Raw genomic sequence first — 20,641 nt, 5'->3', positions numbered from 1 at the left:
GATCCTAGAAATACCTTCTCCCTGGAGGCTTCCTACCATCTTATTTATTTATTTCAGCCATATTTCCTTCTATAATATACTTGGAGACAGAAAATCATTATTGTTAAATTGAGAAAGTGAAAGGAAATATGAATTCCCATCCTCAGCTTCTCATCTGATATTACACACCCCACAGCTTCCCTAAAATGTATAATCAAAAAACGAAGGAAAAAAAAAAGTAAGTTTTCTTGTCTTTTAGTTATATGGGGAGATTATTATAACAGGAAAAGAATGTATCAGTGTTAAGGTTCATGTATTTTGTTATTTATCCTAGGTGAAATTAATTTTCCCATTGCAAAGGGATTATTAATATTAGGGAGAGGTTTTTGACAGGGACACTTCCCCAGCAGTAACAGCTTCACTTGGACCCCCTTATCCTGAGACAGAAATGTGCTCGCCCCCATGCTGGGCTCCAACGGCCTGAGTGCCTTGGCTTTCTTCCCCACTCTAGCTTACTCGTTGGCCTTGGTGAAGTCTTAGGTACTGCTGCTGCTGCTAAGTCGCTTCAGTCGTATCCGACTCTGTGCGACCCCATAGACTGCAGCCCACCAGGCTCTGACGTCCCTGGGACTCTCCAGGCAAGAACACTGGAGTGGGTTGCCATTTCCTTCTCCAATGCATGAAAGTGAAAGTGAAGTTGCTCAGTCGTGTCAGACTTTTAGTGACCTCATGGACTGCAGCCTACCAGGCTCCTCTGTCCATGGGATTTTCCAGGCAAGAGTACTGGAGTGGGTTGCCATTGCCTTTTCCGGTCTTAGGTCCTTCCAAGTGGCAAAGAAACAGCTGCTAGCTTTCATCTTGAGTCCACGTATCTTGTTTCAGTTATTTATTTATAAAGGATCTAATCCTTTTATTTTATATTGGCCACACTGTGAAGCTTACGGAATCTTAGTTCCTCTACCAGGCATCCAACCCATGTCCCCTGCAGTAGAGGCGCTGAGTCTTAACCACTGGATCGCCAGGGAAGTTCCCCATGTTTCTTGTTTTAAATGGTCAAAAAAAGGGAAAGCTTAAAAACAAAACAACTGCCCTCCCCCCGCCACACACACACAAGAAAACCAGCTTTATGTTATCTATTTTCTTATTGGACTAAGATGTTTGGGTGGTTTTTGAAGTACTATTTACACATTTTTTTTACCATAAACTGACTCTACCCTTTTCATCAGGAAAACAAACACTACTTTTTATAAAGAATTCCTACTATGAAAACAAAGAGCCACTGTGAGGTGAGAAGAATCCTTCTATGCCCAGCATATGCGTGCCCTGCCACAAGCGCCAGCCAGTGCCACAGAGCAGGGCTGAGGGTCCAAGCGCCAAGATGACCTCAATGGCCAGGGTGACCCTCCTCGAATTCTTAGCCTTTGGGACTGTGTAGAATCCAGTCTTAAAACTGGGGTGCAGTTTTTCAGGTGTCTGCCTGAGTTGAGCAGCTGTGCAGCTGCATGGCCCATGGAGTCTACACCATGCATTAGCTTTTTTTTACATAAAAAGGCTTCCTGCCCCTGATCTAGATCATTAGACCTAGACATTTGGTATGTTTCTACCATCTCTTTTTTGTTTCAATCTCTTCATTCGTGGGTTTTTGTTCACCTCCAGAAATCAGTGCAGTTTCTTCCCAATTAACTGTAGAGCCAGCCTCATGGTGTTGACACCTGGCTGGCTGTTAATCAGGCCAGAGGACCCAGAGCTGCTGGCCTGTCTGGTTATGGCTCAGCCTCTGCACTAACTCCTTCTCTACCTCATTAAGGAGTTGCTGCCATTTCCAGGTCCTGATTCTAGATCGGCTTCCTATTCTGGGATGCCGTTATGCTGTAGTTTCCTTCTGCCCTCAGCCCCAGAGAGGTGAGAAGGCATCTCCCAGGGCCATTTGGGGCTCTGGCTCTGGAGGTTGGACCAGAACCACCTCCATGGCTTTCTGTCTTCCTCCTACTGGAGGCTCTGGGATCCCCATCTTCCTGGGTATGAGTCAGCTTCCCTACCTCTGCTGGGGGATTCTCCTATACCCAGGTGGGGGGAGAAGGGGGTGCCCCCCAGTTGAGACCCTCAGTGAAAACACTGCTCATGCCCAAAGGTCAGAGGAATGAAGAAACATTTAAGTAGACAGCATGGGTCAGTTCATTTAGCAAAAGAAAGCAGGGGTTGTTTTCAATCTTCATTCCAAACAGGAATTTCTTAGGCTGGAGTGCAGATTTTTTTACCTCTGGCTATAAGAACCTTCTGATATTCACAGCTGGGCTGGGATTCCGTTTCCTGGAAGAGGCATCTGTTCTGCTCAACTGGAAACGTGCCTTCCACTTGCCCCTCCTCCACTGACTTCCAGCCTACACATCTAGTCATCATAGTCTCTTCTTCCTTTAGTCTCAGAGGTTTCCTCTGTAGCTCACTGTGCTGGTTTTGCCTTTTTGAATTGCTCTTAAACTTTTAAAAGTACTGTTAAAGTTTTTAAACTTCCAGCAGTGTTCTATACCCCCAGGTGAGGACCCCGGGTGAGTTGTTTATATCTCCCAAGAAGCGGTAATAGAAAAACTCCATAGGTAATTAACACGTTCCAATTTCAAAATGCTGCACATTATCAAATTTAATCGACATCACTATCTTATGGGGATTTTCATTGTTTAAATCCCATTTGGAGAGAGAAGGAAACAAGCTCAGAATACTTCAGTGATGCCTGTCAGCTGGCTGGTAGAGGCAAGAAACAGATTTCAAAAAAAAAAAAAAAAAAATTACGATTTTTCTGGTCCTAAATCATTACACCTGAGAAAGTATTCTGTTTCCCACCCCCAGCCTTTTTTTTTTTTTTTTTCCTGTTGTAACTTGTTCTGATGGCATAGTGCAGAAATCTTGCAACCCAGACTTTTCATCATTGAGGATTTCCTGAGATAAAATGCTGCTTTTTACTGAACAACAGGAAAGATGACACAGTTCCTACAAATAATGATTAAAATAAAGTTCTGAAATGTGTCCGCCTTCCTGATTTTCAGCATCCGGATGAACCAGGCTATCAGCTTGTCACTTCTGTTCTGTACAACACAGTCTGACCTCCACTAGCTAATCCACACTGATCCCTGGAGCAGAGGTGGTTGTTGTTGTTCAGTCACTTTGTCGTGTCCGACTATTTGTGACCCCAGGGACTGCAGCATGCCAGGCTTCCCTGTTCTTCACTACCTCCTGGAGTTTGCTTAAACTCATGTTCATTGAGTCAGTGATACTATCCAACCATCTAGTCCTCTGCCACCCCCTTTTCCTCCTGCCCTCAATCTTTCCCAGCATCAAGGTCTTTTCCAATGAGTCAGCTCTTTGCATCAGCTGGCCAAAGTACTGGAGCTTCAGCATCAATTCTTCCAATGAATATTCTATGAATAAAGGACTGATTTCCTTTAGGATTGACTGGTTTGATCTCCTTGCTGTCCAAGGGACTCTCAAGAGTCTTCACCAACACCACAATTTGAAAGCATCAATTCTTTGGAACAGAGGTAGCCAAATGGAAATCCCTGCCCTGATTCCCAAGGGTGGCAGCAAGAACTGAGCCAGCTTTGCTCCTGCACAGACCTGGCCTTAAGCAAAGGACGCTTTGATCCAATTGCTCTGAAGCTGCCTTCTGCTTAGCTGTTTTTCTCTAGAAACATTTATGAGGCTTTGAACAAATATTATCAGAAAGGAGTCACCAATGAAGATCATGCCTGTGCTCCTCAAAATTCTATCTGGCCTTCCTTTTTGGAAGGGGTAAAAAAATTCAAATACAATATCCTAGTTGTTAGTTCTACACATATGTCTGCTAGAAACCCAAATTCCTATTTAAGTACTTTTCCCACTTAAAAAGCAGATTTAATTAAATGTAATAAATAATTTTTTTAAAAAGGTGACTGGGAGTAGGATTGACTACACTTCAAGGTATAATCTTTTCGACTGACATCTCTTCTTCTGGGTTCTTTAAGCTCTCTTTCCCCATAGGCTTTTACATGATTTCAATGAGTACTTTTGTGCTGACGTGTCAAAAATTTCTGTCTCTGGACAGATTTCCTCTCCAGACTCTAGATCCATATCTCCAACTGCGTCTCTGACAACGTTAGTGTCTCATGGTGCATCTGCGATTCATCATGTCCCAGACACATTTGCCTCTCCCTCTAAGGAAGAGGATGTCATAGGCGTTCCATTCTCAGGGCTTCTAGTGAAGCTTCTAGTGAAGCCCTGGTCTTCCCTTGCTAGAACTCTCTCCCCCAGATAATCTCATGGCCCCTTTTAATTAATTTATTTTTAAATTTTATTTTTTAAATTTTTTGGCTGTGCCACACACTATGTGGGAACTTAGCTTCCTGACCAGGGTTCAAATCTATGCCCCCTACAGTGGAAGCCTGGAGTCTTAACTGATGGACTACCAGGAAATCCCTTCTTGCTCCTTTTGAAAGTCCTGATTAATATATCACCTTACCCATAAGCTCTTCATCGACCACCATACTTAGAATTGCAACCTTCACCTTTGATGTGCTCAATTCTCTTCGTGGCTCCATTTTCCTTCATAGCCCTGGATCTGACACACTACATATTTTACTTATTCAGCTGCTGTCTGACTCCCCCACTAGCATGTAAGCTCCATAAAGACAAGAATTTTCTTCTGTTTGCTTACTGTGTTAGACCAGCACTTTAGGAATATTACATACATGGAACATAGTAAATATGTAATAAAAAACTTGTTTACTAAACAAATGAAAGATTAATGTAAGTTTTTCTGGCGATTACTTCTCCACAAATATGGGTAGAAACCTCATCATCCTTTCATTTTAGAAGTGGAATACCTTAGTACGGCTTATGAGGTGTCAAAGTGATAGGGAAAGCACAGTTTGAGAACTTCTGGTCCCTGATATCGTATTACTTAACAAAGGAATTTTACAAAGTAAAATATCTAGCTACCTGGAAAATAAAAGCCATTTTCATCACATCTTGCAATAACCTTCTGGCCTCTGAGTGGATCCAATTTTTTTGATTTGTTTTTCTTTGTTGGAGTTCCTTGAATTTTCTGTTGCTAAAAAAAAATAAATAAAACATTAATAATCACAGGAACAAGATAGTTTGTTATTCTCTGATGAGAATTATGTCACTGAAGAATTACAGAACACGCACATACTATATACTCACTCTGGAGGACTCTCTGTTGTGGAACAGGCTTTTAAACTTGGACAGATATGGGGAACTGCTGCACATAGAAAATGAGGCAGTATTTCCAGCCTAATCTAATCAAGTTAAAATGAAACCAAAAAAGGCAACCTTTCCAGAGCATTTAAACAGGACCTAGAGTCTTAAAACACAATATTTAATATAATTGATATATTAAACTAAAACACAATATTTAATATAATTTAATATAATTGTAACATTGTATAATATTGTGTAGTATAATATTAATATTGTATAATATTGTGGAGTATTATATAATATTAATATTGTATAATATTATACAAGCCAAAATGCAACATACAAAAAAGCACACAAACATGATCAATTCTCAAGGTAAAAGGCAATCGACAGACCACAGAATTGAGATGACTCAGGCATTGGAATAATCAGATAAAGACTTTAAATTAGCAGTCACAACCGTAGCATGAATGCCAAGTCACTTCAGTCATGTCTAGTTCTTTGCAGTGCTATGGACCATGGCCCACCAGGCTCCTCTGTCTATGGGATTCTCCAGGCAAGAATACTGGAGTGGGTTGCCTTACCCTTCTCCAGAGAATCTTCCTGACCCAGGGCTGTGGGATGTGTTCAAGTTTTCGGACTCACATAGCTTTTAGCTTATGTGGCCACAGACAAAAACGGAAGATGACCAACACCCTTTTGATGTTCCCACTGAGTTGGATTTTGCTTGGGACCCTCCATTCTCATGGAATTTCTGGTTTTAGAAATGCAGTCAGTATATCAAAGAGGATGGCCCAACATCAATGGTAGATGGTGAATATCCTCTGACTGTTCCTGAGCTTTCAACCAGAGGACACATCTAAGCACTCCTTTCCATGGCCGATCAGAATGACCTACTGCCAGTCTGAAATGGTCTCAAAGAGATGGGACTGGACCAGGGGACAGGAGAAATGGGACCAAGTGCTATCCAGGTGGTTGTGTGAGCTTGGGCAGTATGCTAACATTTCTGGGCTTCAGTTTCTGCGTGTGCAAAATAAGAGGACAAAATAAATGACCTCTAATGTCCTCTAATATCTGTCCAGAAGAGTCTTAGCCTTAGTAGACTTTCTGCAGTACTGGAGAAACTGTCAGGTCACACGCGTACAAGGGCAGGAACACAAGCATGATACCCTGGCTTGTCGTTTCTACAACATAACGGAAAAGTCATGGTCAGAACTGTGACACGAGTAGCAGAGTTTTCCATCATAATTACCCCAAAGAGATGCCCACACCACAGACTACACAAGAACTGTAGTCAGTTCCTTGATGGAAGACTCCATGTACGGTATGTTCTTGTTATTGATAGAATTCAAAATCTTGAAAATTCAGAATATGCCAAATTAAATCAGATGTCACATAAATACCTCACCTTTACATAAATTTAGTTTCCAAAGCCACACTACTTCACACCACCAGTGTTCATATCAAAGACCGATCAGCCAGGGAGATGGTGTTGGCCCCTGAGGCATGAGGCGGTCTTATCATCTCCAGACCAATAATAACCTATTATTTACAAAGGATTTCCATATTGATTCTAGAAAGCCATTTTTCTCCTTTAGATTTCATCAGTATAACAGACCAGTGGTTTATTAGAACCTATGCATAGATTCATCTAAAACTCCTTTTCAAAATTCAAAATAAGAATAATCACATAATTTATTTGCCTAGCTTCTTTTTATCTCTAGATTCCAAATATTGATTCTCTCAACCAGAGAGCTTCTCTTAGCCAGAAGCTAACAAATATGATTGCTCTCTACAGTTCTACAGGTACAAATCTGTGAAGTCATTTGCCCAAAATCATCAGAGAGCTCTTTTTTACCTTCCTATAGTTGTCACTCACGTCCCAATGCACCTAATACAGAAAAACCACTCACTCTGTGAAGACCTTCCCTGCAAGGGTAATAGCAGCGAATGGAAGCGATGCAGAGGGCTGCTCGTGTTCATTCCAACACACTGAAAATGCTACCTAAGCAACCGCCTTTCTGGGACTTCCTCGGTGGTCCAGTGATTAAGACTCCACTCTTTCAAAGCAGGGGGCTTGGGTTCAATCCCCGGTCGGGGAACTAAGATCCCACATGCTGTGAGGCACTGCCAAACCCCTCCACCACCACCCCCCCAAAAAACCCTGCCTTTCTAAACAGCCAAAAAGTATCATCCCTCCTTCACATCATTCCCACACCACACCTTGAGTTCACCTGAAAGGACCATTACAGCTACTACAGGGCTTTGCACACTCACATTCACTCTGCTCTTCTTTCCAACTGTTACTACTATTGGCAAGAACTCGCTCCTGGCTGTTTCTATAGCATGGAGCTGTATGGAAGGAACCTCTCACTGCACACTCAGTGATTCTTCCATATCCCTGCACAGGCAACTCAGCTATACCACAGATAGAGCAGAGAAGCCTCGGCAACGCAGACCTATGGGGGCCAGCTTTAATATATGGATTCATTCACAGAAATAGAGCACTGGTCTCTCAGGATGGTAGGACACCAGTCAGGGCAGCTAGATACCTCATCCATTCAGCCATAACGCCGATGGAACCTTTCCAGAGAGATGACATCCTGCTATTTTTGAATCTTGCCAAAGACTTCATATTTTTTAAAAAATGTTTATTTATTTGGCTGCACAGAGTCTTAGTTGCAGCACATGGCTCAAACCCAGGTCCCCTGCATTGGGAGCACGCAGTCTTAGCCACTGGACTACCAAAGACTTACTAAAGACTTTAGAGACATAGCCCATACTAGAGGGTGTTCCCTGACCTGCTCCTTTTCTGCCATAAGGCAACTAATCATATGCGCAAGCAGATCAGATCAGTCGCTCAGTCGTGTCTGACTCTTTGCAACCCCATGAATCGCAGCATGCCAGGCCTCCCTGTCCATCACCAACTCCCGGAGTTCACTCAGACTCACGTCCATCAAGTCAGTGATGCCATCCAGCCATCTCATCCTCTGTCGTCCCCTTCTCCTCCTGCCCCCAATCCCTCCCAGCATCAGAGTCTTTTCCAATGAGTCAACTCTTCGTATGAGGTGGCCAAAGTACTGGAGTTTCAGCTTTAGCATCATTCCTTCCAAAGAAATCCCAGGGCTGATCTCCTTCAGAATGGACTGGTTGGATCTCCTTGCAGTCCAAGGGACTCTCAAGAGTCTTCTCCAACACCACAGTTCAAAAGCATCAATTCTTCGGCGCTCAGCCTTCTTCAGCTTGAAAAAGAAATCTTTGGAGGATGAGAGTCACAGGGGATGGAGAATGAGAGAATGAGAAATGCCAGCACTAAATAAATAAGCCAACCTATCTGCAGGCTCAGGGGCATGGGAGTACTGCAGGCCAGTTTTAGTGAGAAAGTCAGATGGGCAGTGATGCTGCAGTTAGGAATGCTGTTCTCTGGGTAATTTGATTCTGCCTTGTTTCCAAAATTCAGAGACTCCAATTCACTCTTTTGCCAGATTCAGTTATCAAGTGATGTATCAATAGATACAGGATCCAAGATACAATACCCTCCTTTTGTTTTATTACTTAGTTTCAAGGTCATGTTCTCAGGTTTGCATTGGTGGGGTGGAGATCACTAAATGTTTGATGCTTTAGAATTTTCCACTTAACAAACAGCATGTTTTCACATCAGGTACAGAACATACTTCTATGTTCTACATACGTAGAACTAGTCTTTGGCTCAAAATCTTGTTGTAAAATCACTGTATTTTTTTCCTGCCTCAAATCATTGAACTCTGCTGCTGCTGCTGCTAAGTCGCTTCAGTCGTGTCCAGCTCTGTGTGACACCATAGATGGCAGCCCACCAGGCTCCCGCGTCCCTGGGATTCTGCAGACAAGAACACTGGAGTGGATTGCCATTTCCTTCTCCAATGAATGAAAGTGAAAAGTGAAAGGGAAGTCGCTCAGTCGTGTCCAACTCTTCACGACCCCATGGACTGCAGCCCACCAGGCTCCTCCATCCATGGGATTTTCCAGACAAGAGTACTGGAGTGGGGTGCCATCGCCTTCTCCAGGGGATCTTCCTGACCCAGGGATTGAACGCAGGTCTCCTGTATTGCAAGCAGATTCTTTACCATCTGAGCCACCAGGGTAGTAGCAAAGGAACCTAATAAATATGCATTAGATGCTGAATCAAATTATTTCTGTAGCTTGAAAAGCACATTTGTAACATCTTCTCAGGGAATATTCCCTCATTGCTCTTTTAGGGAAGAATCAAAGAGAGGAAAACTTGAAAAGGTTTTAAGTATTTAAACCTGAAAATTACTGCAGCTCTGAAGTCTGTGCTTTGGATGTTACTGATAGTCATCCATAGGCAGGCACTTCAGAGATGCACATACTACAGCCACTTCTGTGCCACTGCCTGCAGTGTGGACCACCACCAGCTGACTGCTGCGGTTGTACAGAAACATCTCAAGTGAGGTGATGGTATAAATAGAAATGCTGGGCCTGTAAGAAAACTTTTCAAAAGAATCTCTGTGCTGCTTACTCTGGTCCACCCATCTGCCCCTAGGTCCATTCTCTGCCCTGCCCTGCCCCATGTTCCAGAAGGCTGACCCCTCCAAGGACAACATGACCCAATTTCTCTTGTTGACTGACTTTCTGATAGGCAGAGCCAATGGGAGGCGGGAGGTCAGAGGGCAGCAAGGAGAGAAGGGCTGGGGCATTGGTTCCAACCTCCCTCCCTGTCTTTTGTCTCTCTACAGATACCGCCCCCCCCAAACCCCAACTAGTGGACTGCACTCTTGCAGGCTCCAGTACCACTATTTCCCTCCACCGCTGAAGTCCAGAGGCGCTGACAACTTCCCGCTTTGCCAGTTCTGGGGTGAAATCCCCTTTTAGCTGCCTTGACCTGCCTCCCCCTCTGCAAACAGTCCTTTCATTAATGTTTCTTCACTTGAAGTGACTGAATGAGATTCTGTTTCCTGCCTGGACCCTCCTTATAAGCCCTCTGCACTCAATTTTCCTCCTCCAGCCAGTGAAGTCAATGATCACACCCAAACCTGTTTAGGGTAGAATTTATGCCAATGAAAAAACGATGAAAACTTCCCTGGTGGTCCAGTGGTGGAGAATCTGCCTGCCAATCAATGCAGGGGACCTGGGTTTGACCCCTGGTCTGGGAAGATTCCACTTGCTGCAGGGGAACTAAGACCACGAGTCCCAACGACTAAGCCCATTTGCTCCAACTACTGAAGCTGAGTGCCCTAAGAGCCCGTGCTCTGCAATGACAGAAACCACTGCAGTGGGAAGCCCACGAACTGCCACGAAGACCAGCTCCCACTCGCTGCAAATAGAGAAAGCCCTCGAGCAGCAATGGAGATCCAGCACAGCCAAAAATAAACAAAATTAAAAAAAAAAAAGACGAGCTGTGTGGCAGGGGAGTGCTGGGGTCCACCCAGCTGAAATCTCTAGCCAAGAGGGGTGCCTTCAGCTTTAGAATAAAAAGAATCAAGGTGTTGATTTTTGTTCTTGGAGCTGATAACCCCCCCTCCCCCGCTTTCCACTCCTGAACATCAGGGTACTAGACAGAAACTTTTCTGGATACTATTTAGAGTTGGTGGGAGTGTTTCTTCCCTTCTTTGAACTTCCTCCATTGGCTGGTCTTCCTGAGCAGGATCCTCGCCTAAAATCCCCAGCTAACCATGGCACTACCATGACACGGGCAGCATCTTCTCTTTGGCATCCTTGCCCATCACATCCGGGCGCCTCACTCTCTCTGGGATTTCAGCCCACACTGGCCAGGTGTCCCACCACCATCGTCTCACAGGAGCCCATGGGGGGTCTGGTTTCCAGACGTTCACGTATCGCCTCAGTGTGTGTGTGTGGTTCTTTGTGTGACGGCATCGCGGATGCACAATCCAGACTTGCTAGTTCCCCGCCTGCACGCCAGGGGACCCTCTATGTCACAGTCTCCAGGAAGTCAGTCCTCCTAGACTCAAGTAGCAGCAGAAGAGACTACAGGTTCCACTCGTGGAATGAGAGGGGCTGGCTAGTCATAAAGGGCTAAGGTGTGATGCCTCCCTTTAAAGAAGGAATACTGCTGCTGCTGCTGCTGCTAAATCACTTCAGTCGTTTCCGACTCTGTGCGACCCCATGGACTGCAGCCCACCAGGCTCCCCGGTCCTTGGGATTTTCCAGGCAAGAGTACTGGAGTGGGTTGCTGTTGCCTTCTCCGAGCTGTATAAAGATGGGTTATGAGGCAGGAATGACAGACAACTGGTTCAATTACTGTTTGGGAGAAAACATAACAAATGACTCTACTTATTCTGACTTCATTTTATACAACTCAAAGAAATTTCTAAGTCTCCTGAACCACTGTTCTCTTGTGTAATGTCACAGTCACAATCCAATATAATGTTTTCAAATCCAAGTGGTTTCTTTTCATCACTCATTCTCCCATTCCCTTCTCACCCAGTCTCACCCACATCCTCCCACCTGTGGTGCATTTTCCTAATGCTCTCTTTCTCCTGGACAACTTTCCATGGAATGGAACATTTAATTAGCTATTTCTCAAAGCCAAAGCCTCCAGATTCCTTGCTGGCCACAACTTGGAGTAGTAACCATGTGCAGCCAGCTGGGTCAGCTCATCTCCAAGGTCTCTATTCAGGTTGTTCACAGATGCTTATAGCTTAACAAGACTTGCCACCACAGTGTGTTTCAAGGCAGCCAAGGTTACGACTGGGGCTGCCCCACACCAGGCTCCCAGGGAGAACTCAGGAGGTGAATTGTATCTTGGATGCCCTTGGTGCCTTCCACCATCCTGCAGCCCTGAGGGCTCCGGATGGGCTAATGTCGTTGAACTCCTCAATCATGGCAACAAGAGCCGTGCTGGTGAAGGGAGCTTTCCAGTGGAATTTTAAAAGTTCAGAATTAAGAGACTTTCCTGGTGGTGCAGTGGTTAAGACTCTGTGCTTCCAATGCAAGGGGCATGAGTCTGATCTCTGGTTGGGGAACTAAGATCCCACATGCCATGCAGTGTGGCCAAAAATAAAATAAACACCAGGAAGATATTTCTTCATTAAAAAAATAAAAGTTCAGAATTAAGACCTCTCTTTCCATTATGCAGTCAGTAATCCAAGCACCTGTCTCCAAGGATGCCACAGAATGAGTGGATTACAGAAACAGGGAGAACGGTTAAGGATGGGATGTGCCCAGTATAATGTGCTGGGCAGAGCAGGTAAAATAATGATTCACACCCTACATCTGATCTTGCAAAGAACTGCCAGGGAAAGTCTGAGTGGAAAAGCAGGGCACAATCTAGCCAGACACTGGCATGTATAACCACTTCTCCCCACCACTAATCCTGACCAACAGAAAAATCATGAAGCTGTCCCAAGCTCAGGAACCAATGTGTGTCTACGCTGGGTGCCAACATATGTCAGGGGAAAGTATCTGAGAGCCACAGACCCTCAGGCTCCATGATGCACCCTCGACTGGATCAAATACAGTGACCACTCCCTTCTGAACACACATGGGCATTTCTGATTGCCTCTCATGCCAACCAACTTTGACCACCTTTTGCTGTGTTATCAATAAACTGTAGAGGATCTTAACAAAAACCGGGTTCTTCCTCTCCAAATTACAATCATTGATCAAAATCTTTGGCCTTTGCTATTAGAATTTAAAATGAGATTCCAGTTATATCTGAATCAATAAAGATGACTACATATGTGATGGATTTTTCACTGCAGGATCTCAAAAAGTCTTGCAATCCTGAGCTTTGATTTCAACCATTTTTCACACAGAAAGGTTGACACCTGTTAGTGGGTCATGAAATCAATTCAGATAGAAATGAAGTAAAATATCACACAATACCTCACTTACAGTAAGGAGAAGCATCCCCTTAAATATTACACAGAAAATCTTCCTTTGCAGAGGGCCACACTCACAGTGGAAGAAATTGTGGATCAGCTGCCAAGTATGAACCTCTCCCACCCATTCCTTACCTGTGGACAACTTTCCTGGGCACATGGGTGCTGCCCCGAGCAGACAGTGGGGGCTTTGGTCACCCAATAAAGTGACAGGGCAGTGAAAGGACATCTTTAATCCTTGACCAAAAAAGAGGGTAGCAGCGGACGCACCAATACCATTACATGAATTCAACGTCTTCTCTTGCTGTGGCTCTCACGTCAAGCTCCCACCATCTTTTTCTCCTTTCCTTTCTATGAAGATCTTCAAACTAAAGTCTTCACTTCCTATATTTATTTTCTCAACTTCTATCCACTCCTCCACCTTCTGCAAACTGGCTTCCACTCCCCAAAAGCCACCAAAACTGTTCTGGCTAGGATCATTACTGACATCCCTCTTGAAAGTCAAATGGCTTTCAGACATCATCCTGTATGATTATTTCAAAACTCCTCAGTAATTCATTAATCGTAAAAATAGCAATGATGGACAATGTGTGTTGAGACAGCATTTCCTGATGAACATTTAATGCTGCACACTGTCCTGAGCATTTTATGTGAGCTGTCTCATAACCATCTTGCAGGTGGCCATTATGATTTTTCTCACGTAAGGATGAGGGACCTAGGCTTAGACAGCCTAAGGAAGGTCCCTCGGCTGGAGTATGGCAGTGCTGAGACTTGAATTCAGGTCTTTCTGACTCCAGGCCCAGGGCTCTTGCCACCTCTCCTCCTTGGGCTCTGGCATCACAGCTCTCTACCTGGAGCTTCTGCTTCTCCAGCTGTCCTACACTGGCCCCTCTACAGTCTCCCTTTCTCATTACCTCAAAGAACCTTGAAATCTATCTCCTTAACTCAGACTTTTCTCCTAAACTCCAAACATGTGGCTGTCTATGGGCCTTTCTCACCCAGATGCCCTGGGGACATCCAAGAATCGAGAGGACCTAAAGAGAGTTTCCTTTCCTTTCCTCTCATGGTACCTCTTGCTTCTGTTCTTCCGTTTATTTATTCATTCAAATATTTGGGAGTGCTTACAAGGTGTCAGGCAATACTCCAGCAATACTAGAAATACCTAGAACACAATGGACCAAGCCCCACTCTTATTCCAGTGGAGGACGCAGATCATGAACAAATACATACATAATGTCAGGTGGTGAAATGTGCTATGAAGAAAACAAAACTGTGGTAAGGGGTGAGAGAACGACACGGTGTTTCGAAGGGCTGTCTCCTCAAGAAGCAGAGGTGATACGGATGTGGTGGTTAACAGTGCCTCTGTCTCTTAGCTGTCCAAGATGGGAAGTTTGTGGGTGTGCTCAACTTTGCCCTCTGGCTCACTGCACACATTCACTTTCCACCAACTCATGCCTCTTTCACCTAAACCCTCCATACTGTACTGACTTGGCTCGAGGATCAACGTCTCTGAGTCTGCACCTGGTTTTGGTCTTTTCCCCCTACACTGAGCCTTATCTTGCTGCCAAAATAATCTTTCCAAAACAAAAATCTGTTCATGTTTTCTGCTTGCTGTAAATCTCTCACTGGTATTCATTTCCTACAGGATAGAGTCCCTGATTCTAAGAGAGATTTTCAGTTCCCTGTATTCTGGGTCCATCTTCCCTTTCCCTGTCTCGTCTCCTGCCACACCCCTGGTGAATACACCATGTTCTTCCCCTCTACCTGTCTTGGCACACACAAGCTGTTTCTCTCACTCAGAACACTTCTCACACGCCCACCCGCAAATCCCTACACATCCTTCTGGATCAAATTCAATCACCCCCTTCTGTGAAGACTTCCTCAACTCCCCAGCCAGAATTGTTCACTTTTCCCCATCTTCCAGTTGTTCTATGGCTATGCCTCTACTGTCATATTTCTAATACTCTGATATAAGGGTCTGGGTTTCATTCCTTCAATAAATACTTTTGACCACCCACCATGTGCCAGGCATCATTCTCAGTGGATGTAGCTATGAATACAGCTATAAGTGAGGCCAAACAAGATCTCAGCTCACATGGAGATTATGCTCTAATACAGTATGTCTCCTACATTGGGCTGAACCCATGTCTCCAATGGTATTAACAAGCCCCTATTTTGTGTTCAATGTATAGCTTCACCTTGGCAGATCCCAAGGAAAGAGAGAAGAATGTGACAGGCTATTCACTGACTGAGATCACCTATGCCATGAATCTGATACATGGTAGGCAGTGAACAAATATTTTTGGATGAAGAAATTGTGGAAATTATTTTACTTCCCACTCTGTGGACAAGAGAATAAAGAAATAGAACAATTAATTCATATCCCACGAACAATGAGCCTTTGAATCCCACAAATCTAGACAAATTCAGAACACACTTTGTTCTGAATCACAAGAGGCTTCTTTTCACTACATTAGCAACACTCCCGTTTTTAAATTTAATGTAAAGTGTAGATGAAAGAATCCTGCTGTTGCTGCTGCTCAGTCACTCAGTTATGTCTGACTCTTTGAGACCCTGTGGACTGTAGCCCTTCAGGCTCTTCTGTCCATGGAATTTCCCAGGCAAGAATACTGGAGTGGGTTGCTGTTTCCTCCTCCATGTGACCTTCCTAACCCAGAGATCAAAAGCTTGAAAATTCTGCTGTTAGGCAGTAATGTCTTCAGAGCTCAACATGGGAAAGTCCATCATTTAAGACCTGTAATGGTCTGTTTTCTCAACTATAATAAGAGTGGGGCTTGGTCCCTGTGTTTAAGTACTCTTAGTGCTTAGAATAGGGCTTGGCACCTCAGAGGAACTCATAAATATTTCAATGAATAAATGAAGGGACAAACAGAGAGGAAGAGGCATGATGAAAGAAGAGATCTCCAGGGGGAGGGAGTTAATTCATTTTCAGCCTTCTTGATTCTTGGGTGTCCATGGGACATCTAGGTGTGAAAGGCCAATAGACAGAAACACATTTGGGGTCAACAGATGGTGCATTCCAAGGAAAGACTGAACAACTCTTTGAGGGGGTCACTTTGTTTGAATAAAAACAATATTAAGAATCCCAATACATATAAATAAATAAAACAGAATAGGTAAAAGCAAAAATAAAGATATGATAAAACTTTTACACTCTGCAGAAAAGAAATAGCTTTTGACACTAAAGGGGGAAAATTAAATTAAAATAAGCAAATAAAACACAACAATCTAGAATAGCAAGAACAGAATTTAAAACCAGGCAAAGTCAGTATCATTTAGCAAAGACTGAAATAAAAAATAGATGAATCTCAAAGGTCAATTCCTTGGATATATTTTTTATGCCATCAAATGGTGAATATATGAAAATTATATAGAAATCAGTAAGATTCTGGATGAACTATTCCAGGTCTACACACACTCTACTACAGTCAGAAAGAGAATATTTATTAAACAGGCAGCAAGTATTTAAAGCCCCCAGGTGTTTATGTTCTTTGGGCCAAGAGTCCCACTTCTAAGACCTTATCTTAACAAAATAGTTCAACTGTATGCACCATAGAAGCATCAAAACATCTGAAAGGAAAACTGAAAAAAAAAAAAAACCCAAATGTCCAACATTCAGTGAAGAGTTAAACCAATGAGGGTAGTTATACACCATGGAATATCATGTAACCACAAAAAATATCAATCTGATGGTTCAGCAAAAACAGAAAGAAAGTATATAAGGCAATGCTAAATTGAAAAGTAGAATATAAAATGATTATGGACACTCTGTATCTATGTGTAAAATTTATTCAAGGAAGAAAAACAATTAAAAGTAAATGACTGAGGATTTAAAGATGGCGGAGGCGTAGGTGGACATGGAGTACATCTCTCTCCACGGATAAATCAGGAATACACCTTCAGACACAGAAGTGCGTGCAGAACACCAGCTGAGAGCAGACAGGAGTGCCTGACCAGTGGAAAAGAATATATAGAACCAGACAAAACTCAGTAGGATGAAGGAACTAGGGGCAAAAACAGGAGTGTTAGCAAGACTGGACCTGCCCTCAGCGGGTGGGGGAACTGAAGCAAGGATCTGATCCCCATATCAGGGCAACTGTCTGAGTCAGAGGAGAAACATTTAAGTCTGAGAGGGAAACAGCTGATCTGTGGTAGCCTAAATGGAAGGAGAGTCAGACAGTCCTTGCTGCAGCCATACATATTCTGGAAAGGGATGAGGTCCCCTGGAAGGTGCAGTGGCTGGGAGCTGGAGTTTAGGGATTGTGGAGCAATCCCAGGGCAAGGGCTGCTGTTGATTGCGGAGAGACAGATCGAGGGGATGTGAGGGAGGAGACTGTGGTGAGAAATGCCTGTGGAGGAAAGCTGGGCAGCCGTGGAAGCAAGGCGATACTGCATAGTGGGTGGAGCCATCACCGTAGCCTCTCTCTCCCTACAATAGCCAGCAGTGGCAGCTGAACAAGAAAAGCTGGCCCAGAGAGTGCCTGACGCACTGAACTACAGAATAGGACCCCACCCAGGGTGCTCCTTTAAGTGCCTGACACCCCGATCTACAGAGTAGGATCCAAACCAGGGGGTCCTCTCTATGTGCCTGATGCACCAAACAACAGAGAAGGACCCCAGGCAAGGAAGCCTTGTAAGTGCCTGAACGGGCAGAGCTACGGAGAAAGACTGGCCAAAGAGGCCTTCTGATCACCAGCTACAAGAGAATCGAAGAAAGACTCTCTGATAGGGACATAACTCCTACAGCAAAGGCAGTCCATGTCCCTGCACATTTGGTGCCTCCAGGGTCCCTGCAAGCCAAGCAGCTGCACCACCTTCATGTTCAACTCTCACTGGGGCAGAGCTGCCACAGACAAAAAAAAGGCTTGCGTCTATGCATGCAGGGTTGCTTCGGTCGTGTCCAACTCTTTGTGGCCCTGTAGACTGCGGCCTGCCAGGCTTCTCTGTCAGGGGGTTCTCCAGGCAATACAGGAAGTATTGGTCAATACTGGTTGCCATACCCTTCTGTTGCTGCTGCTAAGTCACTTCAGTCATGTCCGACTCTGTGCAACCCCATAGATGGCAGCCCACTAGGCTCCTCTGTCCCTGGGATTCTCCAGGCAAGAATACTGAGGTGGGTTGCCATTTCCTTCTCCAATGCATGAAACTGAAAAGTGAAAGTGAAGTCGCTCAGTGATGCCCGACTCTTAGCGACCCCATGGACTGCAGCCTACCAGGCTCCTCCGTCTTTGGGATTTTCCAGGCAAGAGTACTGGAGTGGGGTGCCATTGCCTTCTCTGCCATACCCTTCTAGAGCATTATATTTCCTGCTGTCCTAGCCATCAACTCCCCTGAGTACCTGGTGCTGCCAGAACCCCTTCGACCCAAGCAGCTGCACCACCTCCACACCTGGCCCTCACAGGGGCAAACCCAAGTGCTCCAGGGCATCCTCAAGAGCAAACCCCAGGGGACGACCCACATGCAGAAGTGGAAATAAAACCACAATTGAAACCCAGAGGCAGTGTGGCTAAGGAAGAAGACCTCAAACCTTCCCACCAGCTGTATAAGCTTCAGATTAAATCCACACGATCAACTAGGCAGACTCTGTGTCTATAGAATATATAAAAGAACACTGAGAGCTTTCACAAAATAAAATGCACCAGTTCTGATAGCCGTGGACATTGGAGGCAAGAACACATAGACGTAGGACAAGATTAGAATCTAAGCCGCCCCCACAACAGGTCCAGAGATCAGCACAGTGACAGGTCCAGAGATCAGCACAGTGTTGGAGGGCCTCCTTGGGAGGTAAGGTGGACTGTGACTCCCAGTGAAGGAAAGGACTCTGAGAGAAGTGACTCAAGAAAAACATCTATTATTCCTATGTTTTGACTTGTTCTGTAGATTCTTTGGATTTTTTTTCCCCTTTCCCCCTCCTCTGTTGTAGTTGTCAAGTTTATTGGCACTATGAAATCTAATTCAGCTTTTGAGCTTTTTCTTTTCTCTTTTTCTCAGCCACATTTTTTTATTGTTGTTATAAACCTCTGCCTCTACACTGGGCTTTTGCAGTTCTGTGGAGTTTTCCTTGTTTTTTTCCTTTTTCTCTCTTTTTAGCTTTAATTAATTTTTCTACATTTATTCCTTTGTTTGCTTTTCCTACTGTTACTTTCCCCTTGCAGTTAATCTTTAATGTATATAAATCTTCTTTATCTACCTATATTTAACCTTGCATATCTATTCTTTGTTTCTTTTCTTTCTTTCCTTTCCTCTCAATATATTTGTTAGTTTTATTTTCTTCGCTTTATTCCCCAATTGGCACTTTGCTTTAGTTTTATTTTCCAGTTTGTGCTTTAGTAAGTTTTGCTCTTAACTGGTAGATATAATTTTTGGCTTCCTTTATTCACCAGATCAACCTATTGTACTTTATTTTTGTTGGACTCTTGATTTTGATTATGTGTGTATATGCATATGTATATATTCAGTCACACTTTTTTATATTCAGTCACACACATATAATTTTTGATTTTGTTTGTTTAACAGGTCAATCTACTGTACTTTGTTTTAATTGGACTGTTTTGACTTTGCTTATGGGTGCATATGTGTATGTGTATATTCCATTATTTTAATTATTATTTATCTGATTTTGTAACTTCCATTTGTCTGGGGTTCATCTTTGGTTTCTCACTTTGGGGTATCTGTTTTAAGCTCACTTAATGCCATAACAAATCACTTGTGAAATCTTCATTTCTAACCAGAGATCAAGCCCTGAGCCTTTGGAGTGGGAGCACTGACTCCAAGACCCTAGAATACTTGAGTACTAACACTAGGGAGTATCAAATAGTGAGAACTCACACAAAGGAAACCACTTGAGTACAAGACCCAGCATCACCCAACCCCCAGTAGCATCCTAGTAGCATCCTGTGCAGGACACCTCATCTAAACAACAAACAATAAAAATACAAACCCAATCATCAGCAGACAGGATTACCACCTCACTCAGCCTTCCCCAACAGAGGACAAACACACACACACACACACACACACAAACTCAGTATAAATCTCACTCTATCTGAAGCTTACACAAACCACTGGACCAACCTTAGGAGGCCAAAAACCAAAAGAAAGAAAGAATTCAACCCTGAAGCCTGGGAAAAGGTGACCTCAAACACAATAAGTTAAAAAAATTATGAAAAGGCAGATAAATACTACACAAATGAAGGAACAAACTAGAAAAACAGAAGTCCAAATAAATGAAGAGGAAATAGGCAAATTCCCTGAAAAAGAATTCAGAATAATGATAGTAAAGATGATCAAAAATCTTGAAAACAAAATGGAGAAAATACAAGAATCAATTAACAAAGACCTAGAAGAATTAAATAAAAAACATACAGAGACATACAACACAATTACTGAAATTAAAAATACTCTGGAAAGAATCAATAGCATATTAATAGAATATCTGAAGCAGAAGAACGAATCAGTGAGCTGGAAGATAAAATGGTGGAAATAATTTCTGAAGAGCAGAATAAACTCTGGGACAATATCAAATGCACCAACATTCAAATTACAGGGGTCCCAGAAGACGAGAAAAAGAAAGGGTATGAGAAAATTTTTGAAGAGATTATAGTTGAAAATTT

General features: G+C 43.6%; 1 protein-coding gene across 9 annotated transcripts in view; it reads right to left on the bottom strand.

Moving 5' to 3' along the window:
- The window catches only part of VWA3B (von Willebrand factor A domain containing 3B), a 168,427-nt gene that overhangs the window by 14,092 nt on the left and 133,694 nt on the right, over positions 1-20,641 (bottom strand). For all 9 annotated transcript variants that reach the window (XM_070798244.1, XM_070798245.1, XM_070798248.1 and 6 more), the window contains one exon: positions 4,948-5,059. In XM_070798244.1, coding sequence (XP_070654345.1) covers positions 4,948-5,059 — 112 coding nt within the window. The remainder of the gene's footprint in view (positions 1-4,947; positions 5,060-20,641) is intronic.

Source organism: Bos indicus, chromosome 11 (assembly GCF_029378745.1).
Source record: "Bos indicus isolate NIAB-ARS_2022 breed Sahiwal x Tharparkar chromosome 11, NIAB-ARS_B.indTharparkar_mat_pri_1.0, whole genome shotgun sequence".
Classification (NCBI taxonomy): domain Eukaryota; kingdom Metazoa; phylum Chordata; class Mammalia; order Artiodactyla; family Bovidae; genus Bos; species Bos indicus.
This window is presented reverse-complemented; position numbering and strand designations above follow the sequence as displayed.